Source organism: Ranitomeya variabilis, chromosome 1 (assembly GCF_051348905.1).
Source record: "Ranitomeya variabilis isolate aRanVar5 chromosome 1, aRanVar5.hap1, whole genome shotgun sequence".
NCBI classification, from domain to species: Eukaryota; Metazoa; Chordata; class Amphibia; order Anura; family Dendrobatidae; genus Ranitomeya; species Ranitomeya variabilis.
Window position 1 is genome coordinate 1,103,858,297 of NC_135232.1, and position 23,669 is coordinate 1,103,881,965.

General features: G+C 45.2%; 1 protein-coding gene across 1 annotated transcript in view; it reads left to right on the forward strand.

Annotated features, from left to right (window-relative positions):
* The window catches only part of EVC2 (EvC ciliary complex subunit 2), a 179,627-nt gene extending 163,351 nt beyond the window's left edge, over positions 1-16,276 (forward strand). The window contains exons 20-22 of the mRNA XM_077280123.1: positions 1-177; positions 5,270-5,371; positions 15,911-16,276. The exon at positions 1-177 is cut by the window's left edge and continues 20 nt beyond it. Of these exons, the coding sequence (XP_077136238.1) occupies positions 1-177; positions 5,270-5,371; positions 15,911-16,160 (529 nt within the window). The 3' untranslated portion in view covers positions 16,161-16,276. The remainder of the gene's footprint in view (positions 178-5,269; positions 5,372-15,910) is intronic.
* The last annotated feature ends 7,393 nt before the right edge of the window (positions 16,277-23,669 follow it).

The following is a 23,669-nucleotide window of genomic DNA, read 5'->3' on the forward strand; positions in this document are numbered from 1 at the left end:
TCTGACTAAACGATCCGTGATACCGGAGGGGATGCTGCCGCGAGTCCTCAGTCTATTGCTTCCCTCCAGCCCCGAGAGTGACATCGCCTCTCTTCTATATTCGGCGGGTCATAAATATTCAGACAGTGTTACTGAGACTGACAACAACGAGGATGGGGCTGACAGCTGGAGGAAGAGGTAAGAGCATGGCGGCTCCGGCGAGCAAAACCCAATTGTATTACATTGTGTAAGAGGCAAAAATAAAAATCAATCCATGTGCTGATAACGGCGTCAGCGCTCCTCCCGTCCTCCCGGGTCCTCACCCATAACTGTGCGTTTGTTCTTTCCTCTGGACATTAACTTTGAATAACCGGAGTCCGCATGTTATTAAAGCGCATCAATCTGCAGCTTGTGTTGGGCTGAAACAACATTTTCTTTCCCATTCTTCTCATTTGTAGGGTGAGTTGTATTTTTTATTTACTATATAAGATGTGTTTTCCGAAAAAAAATGCAGGTAATCTATCTTACTTAACTGGGGTGGAAAATCTGCAACATCAAAAGCTCATGGCGTGGGACGGTATCCTTAAGGGTCTGTGCACGCGACGCGCGTTTGTCGCATTTTATCAGCGCAGTTTTGACACAAAACCTGAACGATTTCCTAGTGCCACCTAAGTGAATAAATGGCGTTTCATAAGTCTCCTGCACCCGTTGCTTATTTTTTTCCTGGTCGATTTGCAACTGATTTCAATCTGCAGCAGGTCATTTTTTCATTGTTTTTGATGCAGATTTCACCCGTACTAATGAATGTAAAAAATTCCACAACAAAAATGCATGTTATAAAAAAAAAAATATATATACAACAAAAAAGTGCCAAAAACTTGCATATTTTATGCAGCGGATTTACTCCTTACACATCAGAATTTGCATCAAAATTGGACCAATTATTTTGATCAGAGTTAGATCAGAATGTGGTCTGAGTGTCATCCATTTTTTTTCGTACGTGGAGAAATAAAAAAAAAAAAGACGTTTCTCCATTCTGACAGTCTGTGAAAATTGGGCGGCACTTGGCTGTCCTATTTTTTCACTGACCCACTGACTTGCATTGTTGGATTGATCCAACCCTCTCGGTCCGTGAATAATCACAGACGAGTGAACGGCCCTATAAAATATCACGAGTACAAGTGCTATCTGTGAAAAACATGGAAAGAGCTCTGATTTGAAAATTGGACTTGTGAAGGAGTATTTGATCCTCTGCCGATTTTGCACGTTTTCCCGCCTACAAAGAATGGATAGGTCTGTAATTTGTATCGTAGGTACACCTCAACTGTGAGAGACAGAATCTAAAAATAAAAACCAGAAAATCACATTGTATGATTTTTAAATAATTAAATTGCATTTTATTGCATGAAATAAGTACGGTATTTGATCACCGACCAACCAGCAAGAATTCTGGCTCTCGCAGACCTGTTAGTTTTTCTTTTAGAATAGAAGTCCTCCTACTCTGCACTCAATACCTGTATTAATTGCTGCTGTTCAAACTTTGTTAGGCCTGTCCCACACGTCCAGATAATTCTGGTACCGGAAAAAATCGGTACCGGAGTTATCCGTGTCCGTGTGTCCGTGAGCTCACGTAGGCCATCCGTGCGGCACACGTGCGGCAGCCGTGTGCCGCCTGGGTACCACACGGACCGTACAGGAGAGACAGCGCTACAGTAAGCGCTGTCCCCCCAGCATGGTGCTGAAGCCGCCATTCATCCGTTCTCTCCAGCGCTCGCTGGGGAGAAGGGATGAAAAATCTTTTTTTTTTTGTTTTTATGTGTTTAAAATAAACTTTAGGGCATCCTCCCCCCTCCCACCCCCTGTGCGCCCGGCCGCCGGCATTAAAATACTCATCCGCCTCCCTCGCAGTGTCCTGTCCTGGCCGCACCTTCTACTGTATGAGCGGTCACGTGGGGCCGCCGATTACAGTCATGAATATGCGGCTCCACCCCTATGGGGGTGGAGCCGCTTATTCATTTCTGTAATGGGCGGCCCCACGTGACCGCATACAGTAGAAGCTGCGGCCAGGACAGGACACTGCGAGGGAGGCGGGTGAGTATTTTAATAACAGCGGGCGGGCGCACAGGGGGTGGGGACAGGGATCTTTATGTTAAACACCAGAAACAAAAAAAAAAAAGGATTATTCATATCTTCTCTACAGCAAATGCTGCTGCAGAAAAGATATGAATGGCGGCTTCAGCACCACGTGGGGGGGGACAGCGCTTACTGTAGCGCTGTCTCCTGCACGGCACACGGACTGCACACGGACAACGTCCGTGTGCGTTACGTGTTTTACACAGACCCATTGACTTTAATGGGTCCGTGTAATACGTGCGCTCCCACGAACACTGACATGTCTCCGTGTTTGGCACACGGAGACACGGTCCGCAAAAAAATCAATGACATCTGCACAGATGCATTGATTTCAATGTGTCTACGTGTGTCAGTGGCTCCGGTACATGAGGAAACTGTCACCTCACGTACCGGAGCCACTGACGTGTGAAACCGGCCTTACTTGTATAGAAGACACCTGTCCACACTCTCAATCACACTCCAACCTCTCCACCATGGCCAAGACCAAAGAGCTGTCTAATGACACCAGGGACAAAATTGTAGACCTGCACAAGGCTGGGATGGGCTACAGGACAATAAGCTATCAGCTTGGTAAGAAGACAGTTGTTGGCACAAATATTATAAAATGGAAGAAAGACAAGATGACTGTCAATCTTCCTTGGTCTGGGGCTCAATGTAAGATCTCGCCTCGCGGGGTTAAGTACGATTCTGAGAAAAGTCAGCAATGAGCCCAGAACTATACGGGAGGACCTGGCCAATGACCTGAAGAGAGCTGGGACCACAATCTCAAATATTACTGCTAGTAACACACTACGTCATCATGGAGTAAAATCCTGCAGTGCACACAAGGTCCCCCTGCTCATACCAGCACATGTCCAGGCCCGTCTGAAGTTCGCCAGTGGCCATCTGGATGATCCAGAAGAGGCATGGGAGACGGTCATGTGGTCAGATAAGACCAAAATAGAACTTTTGGTATCAACTCAACTCATTTTTGCCCACCGACTGCCCAGAAACCTGAAAGATCTGGAGGAGATCTGTATGGAGGAGGGGGCCAAAATCCCTGCTGCAGTGTGTGCAAACTTGGTCAAGAGCGCTACAGGAAACGTCTGACCTCTGTAATTGCAAACAAAGGTTTCTGTAAAAAATATTAAGTTCTGTTTTTCTATTGTAGAAAATACTTATTTCATGTAATGAAATGCAAATTAAGGCTGCCGTCACACGGTCAGTATTTGGTCAGTATTTTACATCAGTATTTGTAAGCCAAAACCAGGAGTGGAACAATGAGAGGAAAAGTCTAATAGAAACATACTGTATGCACCACTTCTGTATTTATCACCCACTCCTGGTTTTGGCTTACAAATACTGATGTAAAATACTGACCAAATACTGCTAGTGTAACGGCAGCCTAATTATGTAAAAATCCTACAATGTGATTTTCTGGGTTTTCTTTTTCGATTCTGTCTCTCACAGTTGTAGTGCACCTACGATACAAAGTACAGACCTCCCCAGTCTTTGTAGGTTGTGACAGGGTCACTGGCGCCGTATGTGAGGGGAGATGTGTGCCGCAAAGGTTGTTATCCTGCGTGATGTCAAACCCATAAGTTTCCCTCCAGCATGATATGTTCTGAATGTAAACCAGTCGTTTCCTGGTCTGGGTTTCATGGGGAGTAGATGTAAGAGATGGGCAGGATGGCTATTCACCATATCTGCACCTCAAGGGTGTGGTTGGAGGGAGTTAAATGTCAGCCATTGTTTTTTTTCTGTCTCATCTGTTTGGAGGGAGGAAGCCTCCAGGCTGAAGCTGCAGTGAGAGCGGTCCTGTGTGTTTGTCCAGAAGGCTGGAGCCATACTGGGAAGGACTTTGTATGGACTTTTTACTTTCATTTGTGACACAAAGGCCGATTTTGTTACTATTTTGCCTTTATCGGTTATGAAGCAGTAAACCACCCAGAGACTTTAACATAAAGTGTTCCTGTGTCTACCTCAGGGAGCAGCTGTGTGCGCCGACCTTCCACAAGGTGGATAAACTGGCAAAATCAGCAGTGTATCAAATACCTTTTTTCCCCACAGTTTATGAGTAGGTAGGATCCTTCTGTGATTAAAACCGCCATAGGATGATGTGTGGAGTGCTCATTCAGAGAGCTTATGTATACAAATAACAAAAGACGCAATGTCACTTCCAAACAGAACAGGTGTGAACAACTGCATCTAAGAGAAGCCATCTCCATATAGAACTAATAAATAAATTACTGCTCTAGAAAATAGGAAAAAAGAAAAATACTTAGCGCATAAATTGGCCAATTCATGTATGCCTTGCCGTGACTGATGGGCACACATGAATGGGCCAATTTATGTATACCTTGTCATAACTGATGGGCACACATGAATTGGCCAATTTATGTATACCTTGTCATGACTGATGGGCACACATGAATATGGCCAATTTATGTATACCTTGTCATGACTGATGGGCACACATGAATGGGCCAATTTATGTATACCTTGTCATAACTGATGGGCAAACATGATTGGCCAATTTATGTATACCTTGTCATGACTGATGGGCACACATGAATATGGCCAATTTATGTATACCTTGTCATGACTGATGGGCACACATGAATATGGCCAATTTATGTATACCTTGTCATGACTGATGGGCACACATGAATTGGCCAATTTATGTATACCTTGTCGTGACTAATGGGCACACATGAGTGGGCCAATTTATGTGTACATTGTCATAGCTGATGGGCACACATGAATTGGCCAATTTAAGTATCTTTGTTTTTTTCCTATTTTCTAGAGCAGTAATGCAATTCCAATTTCATATATTTCATGTTTGCATGCTATATCATTACATTTATTTGTTAGTTGCTTTGTGTAATAGCTGAAGATTTGTGCATTTGATGTAATTTACGGAATATTGATGGTTTGCACTGTGTTGGTAAATTGCGCCAGCCCCATACCTCACATCGGGAGAGCCGCAGAGCTCTTTCACCTGCTCATCTTTTAAGATTTATCCTGGAAATGCAAACGGCAGGGGTGAATCAATCATCCAGACCTCTGAGTAATAAATCTAGGGTACAGCTGAGAAGGATTAGGTGTTTATCTGAAGGACAGATCTCTGGTGACGAATACGAGCAGCATTAATTCTTATTTCTATTTTCTACTCCAGAAAACAGCAGGAGCTGTGGTTGGTAATCGAAAAGCGGATCAGGGAAGGTCTGGGGACCGCTGATGAGGACAAGAGTCCATTATCTGCCAGAAAGAAACGAAGGTGAGTAGTGAAGTAACGGGATATAATCATAAGTTAATTATCCATTATTCCTAAAAAAAAAATAATGCATAGAGTAAGCTGGATCCTTCTCGCCTCCAACATCATCTGTCGGGGAAAAGTCGGCAGAACCACACACATTTTAGCATCACTTGCTCTCACCAATATCAGAGGGATCATCCAACTTTAGTATAATGTCTATAGGGGCCTTAAAGAGAACGTGTTCTCAGAAAATGACCTATTGTTTAAATCAGGTTTTTGTGTTAACGTATATTTTTTTTCAAAATGTAGTCATTGTTTTTTTAATATATATCGCAATCTATTTATTTTTAAAGCAAAATTTGTATTTTTGCAATTTTTCAACAGGTTCTTTATCATCAGAGCCATGATTACAATGACAAGTAACTCCTTTATGCACCGTGGATAACATAAGATCCTCCAATCACAATAGGTCATGTCACAGCTGACCCTGCTTCCTCTTCCTTCACGATGACCTTTTGCACACGCTCATTATATGCTTCAATATAATGAATAGGCTGATTACGTTCATTGTGGCTAATGTACATGTGAATTTCCTGAAACAGCAGGAAGTATGAGTCTAAAATAGCCACATTGGTCACTGTAAAAACTTCTAGTTTTTATTTTTAATACAAATTTCGATATGGAAAAAAAAAAAACTTAAAAAGATTTAACACAAAAACCTGTTTTAAACAATAGGCAATTTTCTGATAGCACATTCCCTTTAAGAGTCAGTCAATGACTCTTGTGTCAGTTGTAAAGAGGTCTATGTACTTTACTGTATCCTTGCTGCTCAATCCTCACCCATTGTTAAACAGACATATTGGGGGTCACCTTTCTTGTTTCAATGTTTAATTGGGTATTAAATTTAGCAAAACCAAACAAAATAGACAAAATTCCAAACAATAAAACTAAATCATTGCTCTTACGGTGGTGCACACCATATTTACTGCTCTAATATGTTTTTTACTTTTTCTGCTGTTTACTGCATTGTTCTAAAATGAGGGCAGAGCTTATTGGAAGAGATCAGGTCCACGTGTGGTTGGAAAAATGTACTATCATTTATGGCAGAAAGTGGCTAAAATTGTCGAGAAAATTTATGCCAGCCAAAGACTGATTTTCTGGTGCACTAAAATAATTCTACACTAATTCCAGTTTTATAGGAATCCCATTAATGGAGTTGTTCAGTTAAAGGCATTATCCAGGCCTTTTTTACAATGCGTCTAAGCAGTTATTTACAGGTAGTTGCTAACCTGTTCTGCTGTGTGACTGTCTCCCAGATCATAGGGGTAACGACCGCTCCTGACGCCAATTTTCCTGTAACATCACCTTGACAGAGCAGTCCCTTCTCTTCCTCTCTGCTCTGTCAACAGGGCGTCACTCCCGATGTCATGTTGATTGACGGCTGGCTCAACGTCACACAGCGGGAAGCCCTGACATCACAGGAAATGGGAGAATCGACCGCTAGGCAGGTAGCTATCAACTACCTGCCGATAAGTGCTTAGACCCATAGGAAACATAAGTCTCAGATAACCCCCTTTAAAAATACCCATTTACATAGACCCCTTTAAAGAAATACTGAGTTAACAGTAAGGTTCCTTTGTTTAGGATCTTTATTTCTTGGGTAAAGTGTTTCTCGCTTTAAAAGACGTGTCCTGTCCTACATTATCCTGCCAACCCATTCATTTGAATGGACACTGTGTAATGCTTAACTTCTCCTGCGGAGGCGCTGTAGGGATTGTGCTCACTTATTGCTCGATCACAGCGGGTCCAGGCAGTAGAGCACTTTGCAATCAATTTGTTGTCATCGGACTTTTCCAACATAGTAGATATTGTCCAGATCGAATAACCCATTCTAGTAAAGAATATTTTTTGGATCAAACACTGGGTTATCCAACCCTTGGTCCCGGCGCTCCTACGTGCCTGTTAGGAGACCACACCGGCCAGCTGATGGCGATGATTTATAGCAATGAACAGCGGCAGTGCCATAATTACACGTTTCTAGGAAAGGCTCATTAATGAGGCCGTCATTCTCCCGGCTGCTACTCTTCCTCACCGATGTGAAGTCTCGCCCTGCAGAGTTTCTTTGTGTGCGGTTGTGTTTTCGTTCGTCTTACTATAATGGTTAGTCATCTTTCTAGAAGCAGCAGACGTCTGGTAATAGTAGGCTATTACCGCTGTCTTATTGCTCGGGATGTGAGTGCTTTCTGCCAACAGATTCTAAGCCGAAGGGGCGACATCGGACTAACGCACAACATATAAACAGCAATTAAAGGTATCACACTCAATAGTCCAATAGTTTTACATTTATTCATTTGATTTATTTTTCTATTTTTTTTAGCAACAGTTTGGACTAATGACTGAAGGGTGTTTGTTTTAGGGACTGTTGTTTTGTCATAAGCATTATTTGCTACTTTAAAGGTTCGCTGGGGGTCCAAAACTTGGCAGTCCCACCGATCAGCTGTTCTCCGCCCCAGCGGTGGCCAGATGTAGGAATTATTGAGCTGAACATCACCGCTCCGTAAACTGTTTAGTAGCCACTAATAGGTACGGCAGATTCGCTTGTTCAGCCCCACAGTTGCAATATTCGGCCATCGGAGTGAAGAATAGCTGATTGGTGGGGATGCCGGGTGTCGGACCCCCACACATCTGATATTGATGACCTGTCCTATACCAAACTCATCAGTATTATTGTAGTGGAACGATCCATTACAACTCTTTGCTCTCGAGCGGAATTCTTGACCTGGTTTGCCAATGTGCCATATTAGCCAAATTACCGTATTTTTCGGACTATAAGACGCACCGGACCATAAGATGCACCCCAAATTTACTGAAGGAAAATAGATTAAAAAAATTAATGCTTCAAATGGGGGTCTGTCTTTCAGTCCGAGTTCAGCTTATTGGGGGGGCGGCGGTGATCGGGAGCGCTGGTGGAGCGGGGGTCACAGAAAGTGTTAGGTGGTTTGACTCTCATCCCAGGCTGGTGCGGCAAATTCGGTGGTGCGTCTTATAGTCCGAAAATTACGGTATCAGTCCATTAAATGCTCAGGTTCATTAATGGTTAAAACTGCAAAGTACTTGTAAAAACAAACAACTTTGTAATTTAATTGGAGGGATCTTTAATTGGACAGTTTACTGTTCATAGCCAAGGTCTGGCCACCTCAGAATGCCTGGTATCCTAGGCAAGGAGTGCGCCGGTAGGTTGTTCGCTTTATAGCTTTGAAACAATGCTCTGAAGATTCAGTTAGCTACAGTTTCTTTGTGCCTCGCCCATACTGCGGAGGCTAAGCTGCCTCCCTCTGCTAGCAGCATCATGGAGTGCACAGTTCGGACCGGCGGCTCGACCATGATGCTGCTCTAAACTGTCTATTTTCAGGAGCGCGCCGTTCCCTGTAAGCAGGAAGCTGGGAGGCAGAGGAGCGGCGTGCACCTGCAGACAGAATAAAAGCATACCATTTTACAGTTGTGTTCTGGCTACGAGAAGTTGTGCTCCATCTGCAGCATAGGTGACAACTTCTAATTCACTGAGGGTCTGACCCGTGAGACCACCGCTGATCTCCAGAATGAGCACTTTTCTGTTCCGTCAGATTGGAGCAGCAGTGTGTGTGCTCGGCCTCCCCCTCCATCCATTCCTATATAGGACTGCCAAACTTTCAGTATGTGCATGTAGTTCTTTCAAAGATAAGTCCAGGAATATCTTTACATGGCCAGTGTGTGCCTCCATTACTGAGCTATTTGTAGATCTGAAGCCTCTGTCACTCCAGCTCTATTCCTCACCCAGCACCGCCTTCTCCTGGTAAATTGAAAGCCTTTATGCTGTATGACTTTAGGCAAAAGAGTTATTAGTCGGGCAGAAGGAGGCAGAGGTGGATGGGGAATAGAGTTGGAGTGACAGAGGCTTCAGATCTATCATAGCTCTTCAGTCTCATTTGCATATAAATTTAAACGATGATTTCTCAGTAACGAAAGAATTGACTGGCCATGTAAAGGTATTGTTGGACATGTCTTAAAAAGAGCTCCACGCTCATTTAAATAGTCTGGGGGGTAAAATCCTGCTGACAGTTTCCCTTTAATAGGGACTTGTCAGTTCTCCTGAATGTTTGTTGTAGTCATCATTTAATTTCTAGTGCAGTAATGCAGTTCAATTTTCGTGTTTCATGTTTGCATGTTTCAGCGCTGCAGTGTGCTGCCTTTTTTGCTTAACTATATAAGAGTTGGTGACTGTAGGTTCAGCACCTGTTCACACTTAGTCTATGTTTGGATGTGACGGTCAGTTTTTTCAAATGTATTATTTAGCCTTCTGACCGAGCACTCCGCCTCCTAGTCACAGGTGTTTTAATTGCAGTAGGTCCATTACCCCTCCACAGAGAGAGAATGCTAGTCTAAGAAGAGGTTTTCATAGGTAGCCATTCAGTTGGAGATGTTTATTCTCAGTGAGGAAAGCGTAGGACCTGGTATACGAGAGATGCCGTAAAGTGGCTACCAGGTACACATAAAATTGGCCATTTTTATGCGCTAAACGCTCTCATTTTTCATATTTCTAGTGCAGTAATGCAGTTCAATTTTCGTGTTTCATGTTTGCATGTTTCAGCGCTGCAGTGTGCTGCCTTATTTGCTTAACTATATAAGAGTTGGTGACTCTAGGTTCAGCACCTGTTCACACTTAGTCTATGTTTGGATGTGACGGTCAGTTTTTTCAAATGTATCCTTTAATTTCAGGGCATGTTTTCCTATAATTTTGTATTGTGCCTTCTCTTTCTTATTCCTCTTAGAATTCATGGATGCTTGGACAACTATGTAACTACTCCTCTCGTCAAAGGCTGTGTCTCTACATTATGGGAGCTGATTGGACAGTGAGTAGGGGCACGTCTCCAACTGGAAACACCCAGTTGTCAATCATCCATACATTTCAATAGAAATATTAGGAGAACAGCACAACTAAGATATAAGGAAAGATATTCCAGAATTATTATATGGAGAATACATTTATTTACAGTAGTTATATAAATAGGGCCATAAAAGGGTCATCCAGAAATGGTGGACGGATTTACCCCGTGATATTTCTCCTATGAAATGTTTGTCAGAAGCTGGATGTGGTATTATTTAGTCTTTGTTTGGCTTTTTCTTTCCTGTCTTATTTACATTCCTTACTGGTTCAGATATAATTAACTTTTTTTCCTTTTTAAAAGGTTTAGTAAGTTGCCGGCTGGCGTAAAAGCAGTTTCTAATAAAATGATTTGTCTGTGTACTCGGAAATGCGTTAAATACTGCTTTTTCGATTCTGCTGTATCCTGCAGATTGCTCTGTACTTATAGTACAAAAAAGGTACAAAGTCAATGGAATTACTGTGTGTGTGAAGTTAAATACGCATCTATATTAATCGGGCTGGTGCTATGTAGTAGACTATTGCATATGTAGCTCTGCTGGCAGGACAACTTTGCAAAGTTTTTGATGAGCCTGCAGATTGGCCTGCAGATGGACCTGTAGATGGACTTGCAGATGGGCCCTCAGATGGGCTTGCAGATGGGCTTTCAGAGTGACCTGCAGATGGTCCTGCAGATGAGCCTTCAGATGGTCCTGCAGATGGGCCTGCAAATAGATCTGCAGATGGGCCTGCAAATGGACCTGCAGATGGGCCTGCAAATGGACCTGCAGATGGGCCTGCAAATGGACCTGCAGATGGGCCTGCAGATGAGCCTTCAGATGGGCCTGCAAATGGACCTGCAGATGGGCCTGCAGATGGGCCTGCAAATGGGCCTGCAGATGGGCCTGTAAATGGACCAGCAGATGGTCCTGCAGATGAGCCTTCAGATGGGCCTGCAAATGGGCCTGCAGATGGACCTGCAGATGGGCCTGCAGATGGGCCTGCAGATGGGCCTGCAAATGGACCTGCAGATGGGCCTGCAAATGGACCTGCAGATGGGCCTGCATATGGGCTTTCAGATGGACCTGCAGATGGGTTTGCAGCATGAAGCATCCAGATCTGACAGCCTGGACCACAATAAAGCAGATGTAAGATAGGCCAACAAAGCTCCTCTGTCCCAATACCTTTGAGCTCCCTCCTTCTATAATTAAAAATTAAGTTAAAAAAGGTTTTTTTTAAATATAATACAGTTTCCTTAGGGGACTTGGAAACCTGTGATCTCTTGATTGCGTATTCTATGCAGTGTAACACTACAGTTCACAGGAGCACCAAGGTGGCAACCATAGAGGTGTTCAGCAGGCAACCCATTGTATCGCACGGGGGGGGGGTGAAACAATGACCTAAATGCAGCATTTAAGGGGTAACAGCAATGCTTGAAGCTAGGTCCAGATGCTGCTTTCAAGGGACCATGATGGCAGTGCACGAAGATGGCAAAGAGGACCTGTGACATCACCTATTGTGAATGGGAGGTCCTCTGTTGTCTACTCTTTATAGAGATCTTACCTTTCATTTTGGAATAATAAGAAAATAAAATGAAAAATGTTTTTAAAAATATATTTAACATAAAACCTGATTTAAGCAATAGGTCATTTTCTGCTGTCACATTCCCTTTACATTTGATAAAGGCTTTCTCAGAATAATGGATTAGCGCACAAGAAATCCATTCCTGAGATCAATTTTATTCTTTGTGGCATGAAAAATAGCAGAAAGCAGGACAGTAATGTGGAGAGACAGATAATTTGCTGTTTTGTGTGTTTTCCATCCATTAGCGCTGTCTTTTTGTGTGTGCTACGTGCCGCCTCAGTAGGGGGTTCCTCCAGTGCAGCAGCAATGTGCAACCGCTGACACACTTTCCCGCACGCCAAGAGGTTTTCTAAATTTGTTCTGTTCCTTGTTGGACTGATTTACCATTACTGTGATCTAATCTCCATACTAATTACATGCTGGAGAGCAGAGCATTGAGGTTTTTTTGTAATTCAATAGAAAAAGTTGAGATAATTACACTGTCTTTATAGGGTTACTTTACATCCGTCACTGAGCTGCTGGACTATAAAGTCTCCTAACTGCATCATGTGATGCTTCTGGTGTAACTTATGTCATACAGTAGTATCAATATGTCGCAAAAAGTAATACTGGTTGGAGATGAGCAAATCTCAAATAATTAATTTTGGGCAAATTTGCTGATTCAATGCAGTGCGAATAAAATTGGTCCGAAGCAAAAGTACCCCGATTGGCATGAAAAGACGTTTATTATGCTCAGAGTCTGAGATCTCTGTAGATCTCAAAACATAATTAACGGAAAGGAGAGAATAGGTTCAAAATAATAAAATGCATTGTATTCACCAGACTTTCGACCTCATGTGTCCTTACTATACATCCTCTGCCATTGGCTCTCCCTGATCCCACTGCACCAGTCTTCAGTTCTACTGGCACTCCCTTCCTGCACCGAGGTCAGGGAATGGCATCACGTGGTTATGTGGGGGGCAGTATACATCATTGACGACAGTGATGTGCGTAACCTCTTCACGCTGTTGCTTGAGACCTCAACAGTGATGTGAGGAGGTGGCTGGCTTCAGCGCCAGAAGAACCGAAAACCAGTGTGGGGGACTGGGGAGCTGCTTCAAAAGTGTCATCCAGATAGATGAAAGCCTAGGACAGTTGAGTATTTTGTATTATTATTTATAGCATATTTTTATAATTGTACAAGTGTTGTTTATTTTTCTTATTATTTAAATCAGTTCCCAGTCCTCAAAAGAAGTCAGCAAAATAATGAAAACTAAAGATGGGCGAACCTAAACTGTAAATTTCGGGGTCTGTACTGAACATTTAGTGTCAGGGCACAGACTTCTCCAGGAAGTCCTTGTTACTGTTCCAGTTCGGCATCTTGAACATCAGCTGTTTCACACACTCTGTCATCTGTTTGACAGAGCGGGAAACACAGATCGGCAGTAAGTTAGTTAGATGACAGCGTGTGTGCCAGCAGTTGTGACCGGCGGTAAAAAGGTTATCGCCCATCACAGGCTTCGACTGATGACAGAGTACTACTCTCATAGGCGTACGCCTGCTGTCGGTGATAACAATGAGTGCATGCGCCACTGATGGAAGTATTCATCTGCCAGCACCTCTGCTATAAATATACATAAAAAATTGTGTTCTGTTGTTTTTAATAACCAGCGCAGGCAAAACTGACAGCTGCGGGCTGCAACTCCCAGCTGTCAGCTTTATCATGGCTGGTTATCAAGAGTAGAGGGGTCCCAAGATGTTTTTTTTTCCATTATTTAAGTAAAGAATTTTAAAAAAGGGCGTGAGGTCCCCACCATTTTTGACGACCAGCCAAGCTAAAGCAGTCTTGGCTGTTTGTCAAGAATAAAGGGGTCTTACACTGTTTTATTTAAATATATAATTAAAAAAAAAAAATGACATGGGGTCCCCCCCATTTTTGATAACCATCCAATCTAAACCAGACAGCTGGGGGCTGGCATTCTCAGACTGATAAGGGGCCATGGATATTGGGCCCCAGGCACTTCTAACTTGCCTGGTGCAGTGACAAGTGGGGTAATAGGTTTGAGGTTGATGTCAGCTGTTTTATGGCCGCTGACATCAACCTCAGAAGTTAGTAATGGAGAGGCTATAACACTCCTCCATTACTAACCCCATAGATAGATTGTCAAAAAAAACAGCCAGAATAAAATCCTTTAATTGATATAATGGCACAGACCCCTTTATTTGAAATAAAAATATAAAAGCACAGTTATACTCACCTTTACACCTAATCCACTGAAGCCCCATATCACCCATAAAAGACAGAAAATAATAAGCAACCATAATACTCGCCTTTACGCCCAATCCACAATGCCCATGTCAGCTGTAAAAGAATAAAAACAATAAACAACCATATCCCTCACATGTCCAATGTGAAGATAATTCATATCTCTCCCATGAAGATCTGGATGGTTTGGATAGCGGTCACATTAGTGCTGCAATGCTATCAATGCCAGCCGCCTCACACTGAGACAGTGCAATCACTATATCTAGCGTAATCACAGGAGCGTAATCACAGGAGCGTAATCACTATATCTATGGGTTCTCACGCTTCTGCAGTGTGTAGCGCAGAGGAGCCATGAGAAAGGTCACCAGAGTTCATAGCTGGTGAACCCCGGTGATCTTACTTAAGGCAGCGAGCAGTGCTGTAAGTGAAATCACTGGGAATAAACAGCTATGAACTCTGGTGACTTTTCTAATGGCTCCTCAGCGCTACACACTGCAGAAGCGTGAGAATCCATACATATGGGTTATCTTCATGTAGGACAGGTGAGGGATATGGTTGCTTATTATTTTCTGTCTTTTACAGGTGACATAGGCTTCAGTAGATTAGATGTAAAGGTAAATATAACTTTATTTCAAATAAAGGAGTCTGTGTCATTATTTCAGTTAAAGGATTTTATTCTGGCTGTATTTTGTTTGTGATTCTCACTATGGGGTTAGTAATGGGGCATCTTATAGACACCTCTCCATTACTAACCTTTGGGCATGATGTCAGTGGCCATAAAACAGCTGATATGAACTCCACAAATATTACCCCACTTGCCACCGCACTAGGGAAAGTAGGAAGAGCCAGACAAAGCGCAAGAATTGGCGCATCTAATAGATGCGCCTCTTCTGCGGTATCTACGAGCTGCTATTATTAGCCTGTGGGAACCAATATTCGTGGCTCCTTACCAGTCTGAGAATACCAACCCCCAGCTGTCTGCTTTAGCTTGGCTGGTTGTCAAAAATGGGGGGGGGGATGCTATTTTTTTAAATTATTTAAAAAATTTTAAAAAACGGCATGGGACACCTCTATTCTTGATAACCAGCCATGATAAAGATGACAGCTAAGAGTTGCAGCCCGCAGCTGTTGGTTTTGTCTGTGCTTTTTATAAAAAATAAAACAGATCCCATGTACTGTACTGCACAGGCGCCGGCTGATGAATACTTTTATTAGCAGCACCTGTTCTCGCTGTTATCAGCAACAGCAGGCATACACAGATGAGAGTAGTACTCTCTCATCAGCTGACGCCTGTGACCGGTGGTAACCTTTTTACCACTGGTCACTGCTGCTGGCTCACATGCTGTGATCTTTCTGCCAATCAGAGCCCATGTTTGCTGTGCTGTCAAGCAAACAGCAGATGTTCGGGGCCCCAATTCTTCTGAATGGGGTCCGGGTTGGGTTACCGCTCCGATACCCTAACCAAACTTTTTTTAAATGTTCGCCAAACCCGCCAGACCCGAATATCCACCGGTTCGCCCATCACTAGTGAAAACTGTACAACTATCACCCATGAAGAATGAGGGTACTTAGTATTATACATATTACACTTGGTAGCAGCTCTCCCCAACAGCTTGTAGCGGGGGTCTGTAATGGGGGCTATCTCTTCATATAAAAATGTTCACTCTTTGCCAGTATCATGATAACTAACGTGCATCCTCAAAAATACTGTAAAATCCTATTGCAGATTATGTACTTTTGTAGTTTCTAGTATCTGGTAAGTAGCAGATATTTGCTAGTTCTTCTGGGACTTGAATCGCTCATTTGAGTCTTTTAATGTGTTGTGTTTCAGCATCCTGAAAAGGAAGAGATTACGGCCTGTGAAGCGTGTCTCGTTTTCACACTCAGACAGTCTCTCCAAGCTCCTGAAGGTCGGCCCGCGCTTGGACCAATTTGGAAGTGCAGAAGCTTTAAATATCCCAGATACTGGAGAAAAACTGTTTATTTTCCGAGCTCCCAGTATGTCGCCTACTCCTGAATCTCGTCCCAAAAAGAAGCGAAACTTTCTCAATTCCAAGAAATCAAAAGCAGTTTCTACCTAGGGAGGATGAAACTGTTAAATATGTTATTTTTTGCTAATATTTATGAGGTTGATGTCGTTCTTTTTTATGCAATGATGAGTTCTTGTTTTTGTAAATAAATATGTACATAAATGAAATCTGATTCCAATTTTTCATGAATGATGGAAATGCAGAATATATTGCAATGTCCTGATTGTACAGGTGTTCCGGTACGCAATGTGGCTGTCGTTTGGAGTCTGTATGTAGAGGATGCGGGGGATTTTTTTGTTTCAAAACTTTTCAAATTTTATGCTGAATTAATCAAACTCCAGCTGCATTACAGGGAAATATATGGAGTTGGGTGCAAGAAGTCTGTGCGTAGCTCTGATTGTAGAAGGGAATCATTTTAGGGTCTGTCAGCAGTTTTGACATCTTAAAGCTGATGACGGCATACACATTTATTTTTGTTTTTCTCATCCATTTTTCAAAGCTGAAGCAGATAAATTGAACTTTTTTCAATGACACTTAGCAAATGGTCAGATAAAAATGAATGAAAAAAAGAAATGGAATGTTTTTGGTTAATCAGATCTCCATAGGTTTTGTTACAAACCTGTCCCAGGTATCCTGGGCTTTGCTTCCTTCACCTCGGTCCACCGCCCTCTTTTGTGCTCCTTGTTGGGTTTTGCATGGTTCAGTGATCTCATCTCTATGATCCTACTTAAGGTCCATTAGGGCACACACCTGTATCTTCGGATTGGTATTTGTGAGATATGGGAAAATAATATCTGATTGATATCATTATGATATCTGATGAAATTCCCTATCAGATACAGCTTGGGCCAAAAATACTTACTCCAAACTCAGCCCCCACCCTTGGCATTCCCTCTGGCCAATGTTTTTTAGCTCAAGCAAATAGGCCTTTGAAGCTCATTCCGGGGGGGAGCAAAAGGCATGTGCAGTTACCAGCCAACTGGCTTCCTTTGTTGGATTCAGACATAGTGACACCGCAGATTCTTCTCGACAGCACAAGGCTCTGAGATATTGAATCTAGAAAATGACCTATAATAAAAGAATGCAATATCTCTGAATCTAGCTGAGCACATAATCGGAATCTGGATTCCTTTCCCCAGAAGCCCATGCCATACAGCCACCTCTAGCACTCTGCGTTATTGAGTTATAAAGCATAGCTACAAGAAATTAAATTCTGTATCCGTAAATTTTCTCCTTGCACAGGTAAAATCCAGCAGAACCCAGTGGTGACGCTGCCGTCCCATTTAGAGCTTCGGGCAGAAAGTTATTGCCATCCACGGTTCCAGCCGGAAAACCATGCTCTCAGAAATGGGAGGAGGGAGGCTGCACAAACCAGGGGTGGGCACAACGTGTGAGAGGGAGCAGCCTAGGAGATAATAGGCAGCTCCTCATTTTGGACTCAGTTCCTCTACTGGCAGGAAGCCCATTAGCTGACGCGGCCAGAGAATCACGTAACAAATACTTGTGTAACAACTCTGCCTGCATCACTACATGGCCTCCCATCCCCCACCTGCATTATAAACTATCTTACTTACCTCTCCAGGCTATGCTGTGGGTTCTGCTCTCTGTCGGCTTCATGTTGTGAACCTCATGTCTCCTGCCTGCTCTTCGCCTACTTCTGTGCTTAGTTCGGCGGCCCTGGCACTTCCTGATTCCTGTAGTGACTGTGTGCACCTTCCTAAGGTGTCCCCTGCCAATTGCCAAGAGGCATCTAGTACTTAAAGCATTTCCACCCCTGGGGGATGCCTGAGCAACTTACTTTCTCAGTGTCTTTCTGCTGAGGTGGAAGGTTCTGTATTGCTATTACTCTTGTGTCAGCCACCCAGTGGGGCTTTGTACACTGGTCTGTACCCGTGTCCAGTATCTCTTGTATCAGCCACCCAGTGGGGCTTCGTACCCTGGTCTGAGTCCTTGTTTCTGTGCCTTGTCCCATTCCTGACCCTGTCTGAACCTAGTCCTATACCTGTATCCGTTTATCCCTGTCTGTAGGCTTCCCTATTCCACTGTGTGTTTCCTTGTGTTCACTCGTCCTGCTCTTAGCTCTGCCTCCTGCGCTTCTGCCCTTAGCTCCACCTCCTGCAATTCTGCTCTTATCTCCGCCTCCTACATTTCTGCTCTTTGCACCACCTCCTGTGGTTCTGCTATTAGCTCTGCCTCCTGCGGTTCTGGTCTTTGCTCTGCCTCCTTTGGTTCTGGTCTCTGCTACGCCTCCTTTGGCTCTGCTCTTTGCCCCACCTCCTTTGGCTCTGCTCTTTGTCCCACCTCCTGCGGCTCTGCTCTTTGCCCTGCCTCCTGCAGTTCTGGTCTTTGCTCTGCCTCCTGTGGTTCTGCCTTGCATCCGCTCCTTTCGGCTCAGCTCGCTGCACTGTAACCAGCGTCTCTGCTCTCTGCTCCGCAACCTGCTCTACTTCCATTCTGCAACCTGCGGGTCAGGTCCCTACCTGTTCCCATATACCCTCCAGTCTGAACAGGTCCCTACCTGTTTGCATATATCTGCCCGTATCCCTGTCCCTGCCAAGTCAGTGCCTGTCCTGCCAGAGTACCAGCCATGTCCGCCTGTCCTGCCAGAGTGCCAGCCATGCCTGCCAGCCTGTGTCTCAGCCGTACCCACCTGCTTGTGTCTCAGCCGTACCCGCCTGCAAGTCAAGCCCGTTGCCTGCTCCTGTCCTAGCATTCCATCCCCCGGTGGGATCAGCAGCCACAGCCAGACACCACCCTGGAGTGGTACCTGGCAGCTACCTGCCACACTAGCCTGACCTCACCATCAGAGGCTCCAGTGAACAACACGGTAGCTGCTTAGTCATGCCCCTTCCAGGGTAGTCTGGTTTGTGGCACAGTGGGTCCACAATCCCCTTGCTCACACCACCCTGTCAGGGTGTGAGCGTGATAACTTGGACATGTGATCCATCAGCGCCTCCCTGTCGTCACATGCTACATAACACGGTAATTGTAATCTATCTGTACCCTACCCTGCCTTGTACTACACTCCTGAATGTATACTTGTATATTTGCTCTTGAAAATATATACCTGTGTCTTTCTAGTGTGCCTTTCAGCAATTAAATATAAAATTAATCTTGGGTTGCTCTTTTATCTCGATTCACAAATCCTCACGTACACACGCTCGGTTGGTTATTATACGCTACCCCGGGGTTGGTTTCTGACCCGATATAAGCCTGTTGTCGGACGGGGCTTACGAGGTATATCTAATGAGGAACAGGTGGCAGCATACCGTACTGTGTTAGTGAGGAACTCTGAGGGTATGTGCACACACTGCGAATTTTGCTGCGGATCCGCAGTGTTTTCCGCAGCTACGGATCCGCAGCGGTTTCCCATGCATTTACAGTACCATGTAAAGCTATGGGAAATGAAATCCGCAGTGCACATGCTGCGGAAAAAAACGCGTAGAAACACAGCGGTTTATTTTCCGCAGCATGTCAATTCTTTGTGCGGATTCCGCTGCGGGTTTACACCTGCTCCAATAGAAATCTGCAGGTGAAAACCGGCAGGGGAAACCGCAATAGAAACCGCGATAAATCCGCAGTAAAAACCGCAGCGGTTTTGCACTGCGGATTTATCAAATCCGCTGCGGAAAATTCCGCAATGGAATCTGCAGCGTGTGCACAAGCCCTGACAGTGACGGCCGGGAGGTTTATATATACTGTGTGTATATATATATATATATATATATATATATATATATATATATATATGTATGTATACCCCCCCACTGGGAGAGCCTCAATAACTCGTACCTATAAGGGAAGCCTTTCCGGCGACTATTTGCCCTCAGTGCGGTTCCCTGAGTGGTGGCACCAGAGAGCCGATCCCTGCTGGGTCATTCTCTCCCCTCCACAGAGGTGAATGAAGTCGACACACCCCTTCCCCTGTATGATCTGTCACAGTATTCAAGACTCTAGTTTGGGGAACTCCACCTTCTGTGCACACCGTGCTTTCCTGCTTCGATCCCTGCTGCCCCGCTGACTTCACTTCATCTGCCTCAGTGATCCCAAGATTCCCGAGGGTGCTTCGTCTTCGCAGCCTACGAAGGTCGGCGCACTCACACAGACCTGAGGCTTAGTGTGTCCACTTCACAAGGTGAGCCTAACGGGTTAAAATTACTGAATCTGATCCACAAAACCGGGAGAGAATAGGACCTGATTAGGGGAATCGACTCACGGATCTGATCTGATTACAAATGAATGTGTGAATGGTTCAATTAAACTGTGCAGATAAACACAGATGAAAAAAATGGATAGGGGAATGTAAAACACATTCCCTTTAAAGGTTTTTTCTAGCTTTTTTTTTTTTTTCTCAATTTAGAAATCCCGATCGGTTAAAAGGATTCTCTAGTATTGAAAAAAAAAAGATGGCTGCTTTCTTTCAGACCTGCACCACTCAGTACAGCATTGTGTATGGAAATTCCTTTTTTAGGCTCCGTTTTATCAGGACAGTCGTAGCACTATTTCTGGATGATAGCAGCCATGTTTTTCTAACCTGGATATTGCCTGCAACAACAAAAAAAAAGGTGGTGGTAATGTAAGGCTGCATGCAGGTGCTCGGCCATGAAACTCCTGGCGGGGGATGGGTTTTGTGCTAATGTTAACTGCAGAAGAGATCTGGAGTCCGATAAGCGTAGGCGACTTTTCTGCTTTCTGCTCCTCCGCACTCGGTGATCCCACTGAGTTGCTGCGGTCCTTTCCAATTCTCCATTTCTCACTCACTGGTGATGGGGGAATATTTAGGAGGGAAGAAATATCATGAATGGACTTGTTACCCCTGTGGCTTCTATTACAGGTCTTCGCTGATATCACTGAGCTCTTTAGAATGAGCCTTTCCTTCCCAAGTGTTAGTAAAGGCAGACAACATGGTGAAGGGCTGGTGGTTAAACACCGGGGGAGATAGGGCCAGAGGTTATACACCAATGATAATGGGACTGAAGGATAAACCTGAACCACTGATAAAGTTGTCTTCTCATACTTTTTTCTATTGCAGACCTGGGCCGCACCGTGCCCACCCGCTCACTGTCTCCATCTGCGTTGACTTCATTTGTGGAGGAGAGGCCTCCGGCCACTTCCTCCACCAATCAGGGTGTGAAACAGCTGACGCGATTACATCATTTCATCACATCAGCTGTGTAGTCAGCACCCCGGAGACAGGAACAGAAGCAGAGCGCCAGAGAGCGGGATCAAGGTGAATAGGCAGTGGGTTTTTATTTTCATGTTTATGGGATGTTTGAATGGACAAGGGGAGGAGGCCTCATCCAGGACATGGGGAGGCTGTGTGGGGCTCATGCTGTATATGGGGAGGCTGTGTGGGGCTCACGCTGTAAATAGAGAGGCTGTGTGGGGCTTATGCTGTATATGGGGAGGCTGTGTGGGGCTTATACTGTACATGGGGAGGCTGTGTGGGGCTTATACTGTATATGGGGAGGCTTACTGTATATGGGGAGGCTGTGTGGGGCTTATGCTGTATATGGGGAGGCTGTGTGGGGCTCATGCTGTATATGGGGAGGCTGTGTGGGGCTCATGCTGTATATGGGGAGGCTGTGTGGGGCTTATGCTGTTTATGGGGAGGCGGTGTGTGGCTTATGCTGTATATGGGGAGGTGGTGTGGGGCTCATGCTGTATATAGGGAGGCTGTGTGGGGCTTATGCTGTATATGGGGAGGCTGTGTGGGGCTTATGCTGTATATGGGGAGGCTGTGTGGGGCTCATTCTGTACATGGGGAGGCTGTGTGTGGGCTTATGCTGTATATGGAGAGGATGTGTGGGGCTTATGCTGTATATGGGGAGGCTGTGTGGGGCTTATGCTGTATATGGGGAGGCTGTGTGGGGCTTATGCTGTTTATGGGGAGGCGGTGTGCGGCTTATGCTGTATATGGGGAGGTGGTGTGGGGCTCATGCTGTATATAGGAAGGCTGTGTGGGGCTTATGCTGTATATGGGGAGGCGGTGTGGGGCTTATGCTGTATATGGGGAGGCTGTGTGGGGCTTATGCTGTATATGGGGAGGCTGTGTGGGGCTTATGCTGTATATGGGGAGGCTGTGTGGGGCTTATGCTGTATATGGGGAGGCTGTGTGGGGCTCATGCTGTATATAGGAGGCTTTGTGGGGCTCATGCTGTACATGGGGAGGCTGTGTGGGGCTTATGCTGTATATGGAGAGGATGTGTGGGGCTTATGCTGTATATGGGGAGGCTGTGTGGGGCTCATGCTGTATATGGGGAGGCTGTGTGGGGCTCATGCTGTATATGGGGAGACTGTGTGGGGCTCATGCTGTATATAGGGAGGCTGTGTGGGGCTTATGCTGTATATGGGGAGGCTGTGTGGGGCTCATGCTGTATATGGGGAGGCTGTGTGGGGCTTATGCTGTATATGGGGAGGCTGTGTGGGGCTCATGCAGTATATGGAGAGGATGTGTGCGGTTTATGCTGTATATGGGGAGGCTGTGTGGGGCTCATGCTGTATATAGGGAGGCTGTGTGGGGCTTATGCTGTTTATGGGGAGGCGGTGTGCGGCTTATGCTGTATATGGGGAGGTGGTGTGGGGCTCATGCTGTACATAGGAAGGCTGTGTGGGGCTTATGCTTTATATGGGGAGGAGGTGTGGGGCTTATGCTGTATATGGGGAGGCTGTGTGGGGCTTATGCTGTATATGGGGAGGCTGTGTGGGGCTTATGCTGTATATGGGGAGGCTGTGTGGGGCTTATGCTGTATATGGGGAGGCTGTGTGGGGCTCATGCTGTATATAGGAGGCTTTGTGGGGCTCATGCTGTACATTGGGAGGCTGTGTGGGGCTTATGCTGTATATGGAGAGGATGTGTGGGGCTTATGCTGTATATGGAGAGGATGTGTGGGGCTTATGCTGTATATGGGGAGGCTGTGTGGGGCTCATGCTGTATATGGGGAGGCTGTGTGGGGCTCATGCTGTATATGGGGAGGCTGTGTGGGGCTCATGCTGTATATAGGGAGGCTGTGTGGGGCTTATGCTGTATATGGGGAGGCTGTGTGGGGCTCATGCAGTATATGGAGAGGATGTGTGGGGTTTATGCTGTATATGGGGAGGCTGTGTGGGGCTCATGCTGTATATGGGGAGGCTGTGTGGGGCTTATGCTGTATATGGGGATGCTGTGTGGGGCTCATGCTGTATATGGGGAGGCTGTGTGGGGCTTATGCTGTATATGGGGAGGCTGTGTGGGGCTCATGCAGTATATGGAGAGGATGTGTGGGGTTTATGCTGTATATGGGGAGGCTATGTGGGGCTCATGCTGTATATAGGGAGGCTGTGTGGGGCTCATGCTGTATATGGTGAGGCTGTGTGGGGCTTATGCTGTATATGGGGAGGCTGTGTGGGGCTCATGCTGTATATGGGGAGGCTGTGTGGGGCTTATGCTGTATATGGGGAGGCTGTGTGGGGCTCATGCAGTATATGGAGAGGATGTGTGGGGTTTATGCTGTATATGGGGAGGCTGTGTGGGGCTCATGCTGTATATAGGGAGGCTGTGTGGGGCTCATGCTGTATATG